The 12,117-nt window shown below is 40.1% G+C and overlaps 1 protein-coding gene across 2 annotated transcripts; it reads left to right on the forward strand.

Moving 5' to 3' along the window:
* The first annotated feature begins 2,823 nt into the window (after positions 1–2,823).
* Positions 2,824–11,440, forward strand: LOC126987013 (gelsolin-related protein of 125 kDa-like). Of its 2 annotated transcripts, none has more exons than XR_007740124.1 (3): positions 2,824–2,989; positions 7,940–8,174; positions 9,552–11,440. XR_007740124.1 is itself a non-coding variant. In XM_050843647.1 (3 exons), exons 1-3 carry the CDS (start codon positions 2,980–2,982, stop codon positions 9,665–9,667), a joined length of 357 nt encoding a protein of 118 aa, XP_050699604.1. In that variant the 5' UTR covers positions 2,824–2,979; the 3' UTR covers positions 9,668–11,440. The 2 variants fall into 2 exon arrangements, 1 of the variants encoding a protein (XP_050699604.1); XM_050843647.1 differs by having other exon boundaries at positions 7,940–8,170.
* Positions 11,441–12,117: the final 677 nt, after the last annotated feature.

Genomic DNA, 12,117 nt, shown 5'->3' on the forward strand with positions numbered 1-12,117 from the left:
CCTCGGCGCAGCTTAATGCAGCAAGGAATATATATCTCTTTGTGTATTATACTTTTTCTATGTCAAACCTTACATTTTATTCACTCACTTCCCGTCCCACTTCAACACGTTTTTCCTTCTTTCATCCTCCTCGGCGCAGCTTAATGCAGCAAAGAATATATATCTCTTTATGTATTATACTTTTTCTATGCCAAACCTTACATTTTATTCACTCATTCTACTATATGCATTTTTAATTAAGTTCTCTCTCTCTCTCTCTCTCTCTCTCTCTCTCTCTCTCTCTCTCTCTCTCTCTCTCTCTCTCTCTCTCTCTCTCTCTCTCTCTCTCTCTCTCAATACTGGAAAAACAAAGCGTTTCAAAAACGTTTCAAATTCAAATGTGATACGTTTCTCCCTCTATCTATCTATCTATCTATCTATCTATCAGTGTTTTGTTTTACTATAAATTTCCTAAGACTTTGATATAGCGTACCACACCTTGATTTATCTATGCGTTATTTTTTATATTTCTCTCCTTTCTGGATGACTATATATAAGCTATTTTTTTAACCACATTATTTTGCTGGTGATAACTATATATATTCACCTTGGAAACAACCTAACATACCTGAATATATATACCTGTGTTAATGACTAATCTTTTATACATCTTTGGGTATTCATGGCATTTTCTTCTAAACAATACCTTGCTTTAGTTTTGACTGCTGAGAATCTTTGAGGTGGACCCGACACACTACGTAAGGGAAGGGAAGAGCAGGATAGGCTGTGTTAGGTCAGGCAGAGGGATGGATGGACCGACCGATATATTTTTGCATACGAGACACCACCAAGAGAGAGGAAGCAGACAGGTCAAATTAGTGAAGGGAAAATGTGGAGGGAAATAAATTAAATAGTGGAAAGAAAAATGTCGAGGGGAATAAAGGAAGATAGAGAAAGGAAAAAATGTAGAGGAATATGAATAAGTGGAGTGAAGTGGAAAATTGGAGGGAAAAAACGAAATCAAGAAAGAGAAAAATGTGGAGGAGGAGGTAAGGAGAAGGAGGAGGTGAAGACAGGAAGAGGAAGACGAGGAGAGGAGGAGGAGGAGGAGGAGGTAAAGGAGAGGAGGAGGTAAAGACAGGAAGAGGAAGACGAGGAGAGGAGGAGGAGGAGGAGGAGGTAGAGGGGAAGGAGGAGATAAAGACAGGAAGAGGAAGACGAGGAGAGGAGGATGAGGAGGAAGAGATAAAGACAGGAAGAGGAAGAGGAAGGCGAGGAGAGGAGGAGGAGGAGGAGGAGAGGTTAGCTACAGGTGTTCACAGGTACATAGGGGAAAACAACAACAAAAAAAACAAAAAAAAACACACAATTAACAATAAAAAAAACAAGACCTCGTACCACACTGCCACATCTCTTTTTTTGTGTGTATATATAACGACAGGTGAGTTAGCTACAGGTGTTCACAGGTACATAGATGAAAACAACAACAACAGAAAACAAAAACAAAACCAACAATAAAAAAAACCTCGTAGCCACTGCCACATCTCTTTTTTTTTGTGTGTGTGTGACGACAGGTGAGTTAGCCATAAGTATTCACAGGTGAGGAAAACACACACAGGTAGCTCCTCCTTTTCACCTGGACGCAAACAACTATATTATCTTTTCTCCTTTCTTTAGCGCCTCCACGCTGGCTGTTTGTCCCTTCGCTTCCTTCACCTGACAGATTCTCGTTGTTTTTTATCTTTTTTTTTTTTTTTTGGGGGGGGGGATTGTTTACTCTATCGATTTGGCATTGGTGGTGGTGGTGATGGTGATGGTGGTGGTGGTGGTGCTTAGACTATTCATGTGTTTATGGGGATGATTTCATTTTATTTTTCTCTCTCCTTTGTATTTTTTATTATTTTGGAGTGAGTCAAGTTAGTATTATGTTGTATTTTACCACCTGTGTGTGTGTGTGTGTGTGTGTGTGTGTGTGTGTGTGTGTGTGTGTGTGTGAAAAACGTACATATGCCTCAGGGATATACAATGGAAGAAAAAAAAGTGAAATTCTGCATTACAGGAATTTCTTCGACTCAAGGTTATCGATCACACACACACACACACACACACACACACACACACACACACACACACACACACACACACACACACACACACACACACATTCGTTTTCGGTCACGTGCGTGCGCAGAAAACTCAATCAATTAAGAACAGAAGCCTCGAAGGGTGATGTCACGCGTTTAAATGCCCGCAGCTGGAGGAGGAGGAGGAGGAGGAGGAGGAGGAGGTGAAAATACAGGACGATGGGGCAGAGAAGGTAGACGCAGAGGATAATGGTGACGTAAAGGAAGAAGAGAGAAGAAGGACAAGGACGAGGAGGAGGAGGAGGAAGAGGAGGAGGACGAAGTAGAAGTGGAGGAGGAGGAGGAGGAAGAGGAGACAGGACGGGGAAAGTAGAAGAGGGAAAAGTAGATAAAGACAAGGAGATAGAGAAAGAGTGGGAAAAGAAGGAGGAGAAGGAAGAGGTAGAAATGGAGGAGGAGAGAGAAGAGGAAGAGGAGGCAGTAGAATTGGAGGAAAAGGGGGTGAAGACAGGAAGACGAGAGGGTAGAGGAGGAAAAAACGAAGAAGGATAGGAGGAAAAGGACGAGAAGAAGGAAAAGGAGAAGATGGAGGAGAAGAAGGAGGGGAAAAAGCAGGAGGCGATGGAGGTCACTTTGCATGATGGCGTCAGTTTTTGCCAGCAGGACCCACTTAGCGTTGAGGCGCGGCAGACATTGCGAGGCGCCGGGGACGTCAAACAACATTTCCCCTTGAAGGACAGGTGGAAAGGTCCGTAAGAAGGCAAGACTAAACCGCCGACGACGTGTGGCAACGAGACGGGAGGGGGTGAGTGGAGGATCTGCTATATAAATGAAGGAATCGTCGGGGCAGGCCACAGTCCCCGGTTACGTTCCCGCCTTGTAAGCGTCCAGCACCTCACACACACACATCACTACCATGAGTTCCGGTGAGTGCTAGCCTGTATGCTGCCGAGGAGTGCCTGTTAACTAGAGGCGTATGTGTGTGCGCGAGACTCAAAGTGCTGAAAGAGTTGAGTGCATCGGTTTGGAGTGAGTGGAAAGAGGCGTGTTATTCCTTTAGTTTCTTTATGTACGCAATACTTAATGCTAAAAGAGTTGAGTGAGAGGGAAAGATAAGAGAGTTGTGTACGTACGGTTGATATGCTATAAGATTATACATATTGCTTGATGCTTAAGAGTCGAGTGCATCGGTTTGGATTGAAAGGGAGAGTTGTGAGCGGTTGTTATTCCTGTAGTTTCTTATACATAATACTTGAAGTTATAAGAGTTTAGTGCACTGGTTCAGAATGAGAGCGAAAGAGGGGGAGCTGTGTGCGGTTATTTTTTTAGCTTCTTATACAGTATACTTTATCCAGACGATAGATGGAAGGAGAGTCGTGTGCGGTTGTTATTCGCTCAGTTACATAAATAAAATGATTCAAACTACAGATGGTTTACAGCGATTCGAATACGTATAAAACACAAGACATCAATTTAGAGGAGACACAATGGGGAACGTGCAGTCATACCAAGACAAATTGTATGGACATGTCATAAGAAGACACGTTGTAGACAAGGTTCAAATACTGTTGGATGCCTGGAGAGGTACAGGATATTCTCCAACCCTTTTGTATCTAGCGAACTTTTTGTATATTTTTCTTTTGTCTTGAGTCTTAAAGTTATTACCAACTCAAAAACTAACGGTAGCTTCAAAACTCTTTTCGCATTCGTTAAGTGCGATATTCTTTGATTCCAGTTGTATTTTTTTTATTTGACCTATGTGTGCAATACCATTTCTTACAACAACAAAAAAATAACGTTATATGTTGCCGATAATCGCGTCAAAGTGACCCATATGAAGCGCGCAGGGAACGGGGTCAGGCACACTGGTTGTTGTTGGAATTGGTCTCAGGGAATAGCGCCGGAGGGAGAGCTTGTAACATGGGCGTAAATGAAGTACCACGAAATTCGTCTTGCCATTTTCACAGGAATAAGAAGGAGCGATGATTGGAAGCAAAAAGAATTGAGAAAAATAATAAATTGTAACAAAAGAGCAATAGTTGAAATCTGAAAATAATTATAAACTATGGAAAATGGTTGAAAAATGCAGGTTGTGGTGATGGTCATGACTTGAGAAGAATATTGAAACTGAGAGTAAGAAAAAAATGTGTAGGAAAACAATGGGAAAACGAATAACTTAAACCTCGCCTCAGAGCACGTGGAGGATGGGAATGAAGGGAAATATTGTACTGTTTAATTACAGTATACGCGATGAAGAGGAATGAAGGGAAGAATGTTATATTTGACAGCAGAATACACAAATAACAGGAATGAACGGAAGGGTCGGAATGAACGGAAGGGTCGTTATGATTGCAAGGAATGAACGGAGGAACTGTAATGTTTGACAAGAGTGAACAGAAGTATTGTCATGTTTGAGGGCAGAATACGTGAATGACAGGAATGAAAGAAAGAAATGCAATGTTTGACAGGACTGAACGGAAGAATTGTAATGTTTGACAGGAATGAACGAAAGAAATTCAATGTTTGACTGCAGAATACATGAATGACAAAAATGAAAGAAAGAATTGTAATGTTTGACAGGAATGAACGAGAGAAATTCTGTCTGATTGCAAAATACATGAATGACAAAAATGAAAGAAAGAATTGTAATGTTTGACAGGAATGAACGAGAGAAATTCTATGTCTGATTGCAAAATACATGAATGACAAAAATGAAAGAAAGAATTGTAATGTTTGACAGGAATGAACGAGAGAAATTCTATGTTTGACTGCAGAACACAAGAATGACAGGAATGAACGGAAGAATTGCAATGTTTGACACGAATAAACGAAAGAAATTATACGATTAAATGCAGAAGACATGAATGACAAAAATGAAAGAAAGAATTGTAATGTTTGACAGGAATAAACGAAAGAAATTTTGTTTAACTGTAGAATACAGGAATGAACGGAAGAATTGTAACGTTTGACGGAAATGGACGAAAGAAATGTAATGCTTGATGACAGAATACATAAAAGAGGAATGAACGAAGCATTGGAATGTCTTGACTACAGAATACATCAAGGAGAGGAATGTTATAGTATAGCTTCATTTCCTTATACTCTGATTCCTCTAAGCCCCACCTTCTCTTCTTTTCCAACACTAACACATTGCAAGCTTTAGTAGATATATAAGATTGAGTGAAGTAACAGGATAGAAGGAAAAAAGTGGTATAGTTAATTTCAGTACAGGTTCGTATGTTACATACCGAACGAATCCCTTTGAACCCCACCTTCTCTTCTTTTTTACGTTATTGACACATGACAGGCGTTATATAGCACGTGTAATAGATGAAGTAAAGAAAATGAATAGTAAAAAAGGGTTATAGTTATTTTTAGTCTAGTTTAATTTTCTTATACAAGGCAGATTCCCTTGAACCCCACCTTCTTTTCTTTTTCACATTATTGGCACATGGCAGGCGTTATATAGCACGTGTAATAGATGAAGTAAAGAATGTGAATGGTAAAAAAAGGGTTATAGTTATTTTTAGTCTAGTTTCATTTTCTTATACTTGGCAGATTCCCTTGAACCTCACCTTCTTTTCGTTCTTTATACTAACACACGGCCAACTTCAATAGTTATCAGGAAACGTACAAAGAAGGAAACAAGAAGAGTGCATTACTTAGAGGCAGATGGCATAAATCGAGGTAAAGTTTGGCATATGCTATAGCTGCGCGTGGCCTCGGTACTAATCTCCGTCACATTGGGCCCTGTGTTTGTGCCGGGAAAGGGAGCAGCAGGATAGACTGTGCTAGAGCTGGCGGAAATATTGACAGATTGAACGATTTATATTTGGTTTGAAAGATACGGTAGTCTGTGTTAGGATTGATGGATGAACTGACTGATATTCACTAGGTTACGTCAATACTAGCGGATCAAAAGAGTATAAGACAAGAGTAAAATATATATACACTTAACAATTTCTTATGTGGCCCTGACTCCGGATACCATATGGAGTGATAAAGGAAAATAGAAAGAAAGAATAAAAGACGAAAAATAGATCAACACTTATTACCAATGGGGTTCAAAATCGTGACACCAAATGGAAAAAAACGAAAAAGAAGAAAAAAACACACATTAACACTTATTCCCAATGTGGTCCAAATTCCTGACACCAGATGAAGTAACGAAGGAAACATAAAGAAGGAAAAAAATATCGACAGTTATTTCCTGTGTGGTTCTAAATACTGACACCAGATGGAGCAATAAGGAAATAGAAGAGAAGACGAAACAACAACAAAAAAAGCATAAACACATACTCCCAAGGGTCATACTTCACGGCAGCCACTATAAATAAAATTCGTTTGCGCCACCAACAGGCTGGGTCGTCCAAGAGACCTCTCAAGAAAGCCTACCGGCGATATAGGCAACCCCTTAAAAAATATCTATAATTCTAACTCATAACATTAGACTGAGATGAAGAAAAAGCTGAATAAGGAAGGAAGGAAAGATGAAGAATAAGCTGAGTAAATAGAAGGAAGGATGGAAGGAAAGATGAAGAAAAAGTTGAGTAAAGAAGGAAGGATGGAAGGAAAGATGGAGAATAAGCTGAGTAAAGAAGGAAGGATGGAAGGAAAGATGGCGAATAAGCTAAGTAGAAGGAAGGAAAGAAGAAGGAGAAGGAGAAGACGCTTGCTCTGTCTGCCTGGCGGGGGAAAGAGGAGGACGAGGCTGCGAGGTCAAAGAATACCGGCGATACAGGCAACCCCTTAAAAAATATCTATAATTCTAACTCATAACATTAGACTGAGATGAAGAAAAAGCTGAGTAAAGAAGGAAAGATGAAGAATAAGCTGAGTAAATAGAAGGAAGGAAAGGAAAAAAAGAAGGAGAAGAAGGAGAAGCTGTCTGTCTGGCGGGGGAAAGAGGAGGATGAGGCTGCGGGGTCAAAGAACACGACCAGCCAGCCAGACAGTCCCCAAGGCCGTCAGCACGCATGCGGCGGCGCTGTCTGGCCCTAATGCTCTTGGCTGGACCTAATCAAGAATGCACGACAGTCTGAGGGGGGAGGGGACAGGGACAAGTGGAGGAAAGTGGGATATAAATAGTAGCAGTGGTAGTTGAAGTAATAGAGAGAAGAAGGAAGAGGAGAATTATTTATAGTAGAAGTAGTAGAAGTAGTAGTAGTAGTAGTAGGACGAGGAGTAACTGTAGAAGCACCAGAAGTAGTAGAAGTAGTAGTGGTAGTAGTAGTAGTAGTAGGAGTAGTAGTAGTAATAGTAGTAGTAGTTTTAGTTAGATCTTTAAAATACATTCCACTCCCAGTTTTTCATTTAACAGTTATCCTCATCTTTCTACCGAATAACAAGAAAATACACCAAAACTTCGCAGGAACTCCGTCTATCCATCAAACGTATTATAGGATCGCGTGAAAAACTCTACGGACATCCCTTTCCCAATTTCACACCACCTACTACGTCTTATTGTCAGCCAAGGATTCTTCTAAATGCCATTCTCGAGGCTGTACCATGTCGCAAGGGACTATTTTAACCTGAGTCGCCTTTCCTTCACTGATAAATAACTAGATACCAAGTAGCGTCAGACATACGGTTCTTACCTTTCAATATCTTCTTTGGAATAGGTGGATTTATAATATATTAGCTGTCTGCCTTTCTTCCTTCGTCGCTGACTCTCGTACATTTGTTTATTTTCCCTTTCACAACTCTCTCTCTCTCTCACACACACACACACACACACACACACACACACACACACACACACACACACAACGCCCTCCTATCAGAAAGGTTGCAAATAGGTCGTGAAAAATTAAAAGAATGTAACAGGCATAATAATAATAATAATAATAATAATAATAATAATTTAATCCTTTCAGAGGCCGAAGTCAAGGTTGCTGAGGAGACGAAGCAGGAGGAGAAGGAGGAGGTGAAGGAGGCGGCGAAGGAGGAGACCAAGGAGGAGGCGGCGAAGGAGGAGAAGAAGGAGGAGGACACGAAGGAGAAGGCGGCAGAAGAGACCAAGGAGGAGGCGAAGGAGGAGGCGAAGGAGGAGGTGAAGGAGGAGGCTAAGAAGGAGGAGGAGAAGGACAAGGAGGAGGGGAAGGACGGTGCGTGAGTATGAGACGAGAGGAGCGTCATCGGGTTGTCGTTTTTTTCCTTCTTTTTTTCCTTCCTTTCTTTTTTTTATAATCATTTTTTTCTCGTTATTTTTTCCTTCTTTTTTTTCCTCCCTTTCTTTTTTTATAATCATTTTTTTCGTTATTTTTTCCTTCTTTTTTTCCTTACTTTCTTTTTTTATAATCATTTTTTTCGTTATTTTTTCCTTCTTTTTTTCCTTCCTTTCTTTTTTTATAATCATTTTTTTCGTTATTTTTTTCCTTCTTTTTTTTCCTCCTTTCTTTTTTATAATTATTTTTTTCCTTCCCTTTTTTTATAATTATTTTTCTCGTTATTTTTTCCTTCTTTTTCCCTCCCTTTCTTTTCTTTATAATTATTTTTCTTGTTTTTTCCTTCTTTTTCCCTTCCTTTCTTTTTTTATAATTATTTTTCTCGTTTTTTCCTTCTTTTTCCCTTCCTTTCTTTTTTTATAATTATTTTTCGTTGTTTTTTCCTTCTTTATCCTTCCTTGCTTTATAAACTTTTTCTCTTTTACTCATTTTCCTATTTTTTTTTCTTATTTATTTTTTCCTGTAATTTTCCTTGTTCCGTATATTTTACTCTATTTTTATCTTTTTTTTTCTTCCTATTCTTTCCTTTATAACCTTTTCTTTTTTTATATTGATTTTCCTGTTATTTTTTTATGATCGTTTTCTTCCTTTTTTCCTCCAATTCATCTTTCTTATGATTTTCCTTTTTTCTACAAATTTTTGTCCCCTTCCTCTCCTTTTATGATCCTTTTCTTCCTTTTTTCTCTACTTTATCTTTCTTACAATTTTCCTTTTTCTACATATTTTTTTCCCTTTTCTAATAATACTCCTCTTTCTTTTCTTATTTTGTCTTCAGTTTTTTGTCTCCATCTTCCTCTTCTCTTTCTCGTTTTACAATTATTTTTCTGTTATTTTTGTCTCCTTCATTTATTTATAATACCGTAACCTTCCTCTCTTGTTTATAATCACTTCCCTGTTTTCTCTAATTTATCTATTTTTGGAACCTTCCTTTTCTGCATCCTTATTCTCTCTTTTCTATAATCATTTGTTTTTCTTCCTCTTCCTCCACTGCTTTTATTTTTCCCGCCTCTTTTATAGCTATAGATACCGTAATATATTTTGTTTCTTTACCACCTTCTTTTTTACTATATACTTTTTTCTTGTTTCTCTTCTCTCATTAAAATCACTAGATACTATTACTATGGCACCATTCCTACCGTAGTATAACATAACGTTAATATTACCTTGAGAACAGTTATCATTCACCGTTCAGTAATACTCGTCGTAGGTACGTTAACAAGACAACCTTAACCGAGTCTTATCCTCCTTTTTTCCGCCGCAGAGAGTGACAAGCCCGCTGAAGACAAGCCCGCCGAGGAGAGCCCGGCGGCCCCTGAGGAGACGAAGAAGGAGGTGGCGGCGGAGGCACCCAAGGCGGCGGCAGAACCCGAGTCTTAATACCGTCCCTCCCTCCCTCCCCCGCCACCCTTCCTCCCTACCTTTGGGCGCCACGAGCTGCTTTGGTCCCCGCCCTCACCCCCTGGGAAGGTCCTACGAGTCTACTGCTTCTTCGTCTTAGTGGCATCAGTTCGTTCTCAATCACTGCTGTTTGAGTTGGCGAAATTGTTCCTCTCTTTCGTTTTACTTATTATATTATCTGCTACTGTGATTCCCCTTTCCCTCTTTCTCCGGATCAGTCTCCTTCCCTCTCCCTCTTCTCCTCCTCCTCCTCCTTCCACTCCATACTCTCGGGCCTGGGAAGTCTATATATATATGTGTTAAGGTGAGGGATTCATAGACACAACACAATGCTTTGTAAACCCGTCATGCATTCCTGCCACATATAAACTCCTTCCAACCATACCTATCAACAACGGTGCTCTCTCGGACGTCGTTCACTACATACAGCAAGGTGAAAAAAAAAGGTTTTAACAGCAATAATCTGTCGAGCTTTAAGTAGGTGAGGCATTATAGTATTCTCCGTTTCCTTTATCCCCTCGTTCGCATTAGTCTAGGTGCTCAGATTAACTTGACAATCAGATCAATGGCTGTTAAATAGTCTTAAGTGTTTGTCCTTCCAGTAATATTATACCCGATTGCAACAGTATCACGTTTGCAAGTCTCGTTTAGCCAGTTTTCCTTGCTCTCATCGCGTGTTCTTGGCTTATAACAACACAGCACTGCCGGGAGGTCCAGTTCGTGGCCCCCGAGCGTGTGAACAGACTGAGGCTAGGCTGAGTGGTTCCTATGTTCTGATTGGTCAACAAGAGCAAAGCGTTTGTATCCCTGAACCGAGTGTGTCTTGAAGATTCCAGGTGTGAGAGGCGAGTCTTGATTAACTCTAGTCGTGTTGATGCACCAGTAAACACCCCACAAGTGTCTCATTTGCCTTATTTTGTCTATTTGTTTATACTTTGTAATTTAAATTAACAGGGCATAATTTTTTCCTTCCCTAGTTTTGAAAGATAAACTTCACCCTAAAAAAATATCAACTTAACTTCAGTAGAAAGACCATGTAATTTTCACTTCCCGATTTTCAAAAGATTGGCAATATAATATAAAAAACAGCTACCCCTGAAATGGCAGACGAGCGAAGTGGGTCTGCATATAGCGAAAAGTAATAATCTTTGAGCTTTGTTCGGTTGACAGTGTTTCGCTTTTTGGGACCGATACAGCACCCATAGATGGTGTTAACATCAGACCTGTGGCTACCGCAATAATATGGTTCCATAGTGGAGCAGGAATGTGGCTGGGTGTTTATTATGTCATAGTTCACAATTTACCTGCGGCAAAAATGTCACGTCATTCATCATGTATTGCGTCGCCTTAGAGAAACTGTACCATGGCGTTAGCTCGAGGACGAAATTTTCCCTGTCCTTTTACTACCTTCCTGTACTCAAATATTTCCCTCACACGGTCGAAAACACGGCCATGCTCAAGCCCTCACTAACCCCGTGACTGAAAATATACACTTTGCTTTATGAGTTCGTGTCACGTTATTTGTCAATCTGCTTCCTTTATATTACCTGTACCAAATCAATGCTGGTGTAAAATTTAATATTAACGTTGTGTGTGTAGGTGAGTGCGGTGCGCAAGCGATGGAATCTGAAGATGTGAATTGTGTGAGGTGGATGTTTGTTTCTCTCATGTTCTGCAAGTTTGAATACATAAATAACACTTCTTGTATGGGTGTGGTGAGAGAAAGGAATAAACACTGAATGGAAAACAAGTCTTCTGTGAGGTCATTATTTTTTTAACCTTACCCTTCCTCCCCCCCTCATCCCTTCCCTGACTAATCCTATGAAGGAGAGCTTACTGGTGAAAAAAAAAATCGAACTTCAAGTATTTAGTTATCGTATAAACCAGACAATAAAGACATTTCAAATATCTACAAATCAATGGTGTAAGTACAAGGGGGTGGGTTGGTGGAGGGGGTTCTGGATCCCCTTAAACCAGATATAGATTGGACCCAACCGTGGGGCCCCATGATAATCTGAGAGAATGAAAATGGAAGGTGATTCGGTATAAGTTGCATGATTGTCAAGGCACTGGACCCCACCAAAAATAAAAAGGGGCACCAAAATTATTAGGCTATGGCCCCATCGCTAACTGCGCCGCTGGTGTGTGTGTGTGTGGGGGGGGGGTAGTCCATGACATTTTCCCCGGCTGATGTGACCCCAGCATCCACCAGCGTCAGCCTCAAGTTCTGCGGCGGCTATGTTGATATGGGTCTGGGATTCACTATTAACTTTACTATTAAGAGTTTAGAAGTCCTCGCCAGCACTCCCAAGTTAATACCATAGTTAATAGTAGGTATTAGGCTAATAGTTGTTAAGGATCCACTTTGAGAGTGAAGTTAATACTAAAGTCGAAAGTTAATACCAAGTTTAGTTTTAATAGTTGTCGAG

Source organism: Eriocheir sinensis, chromosome 63, assembly GCF_024679095.1.
Source record: "Eriocheir sinensis breed Jianghai 21 chromosome 63, ASM2467909v1, whole genome shotgun sequence".
NCBI lineage: Eukaryota > Metazoa > Arthropoda > Malacostraca > Decapoda > Varunidae > Eriocheir > Eriocheir sinensis.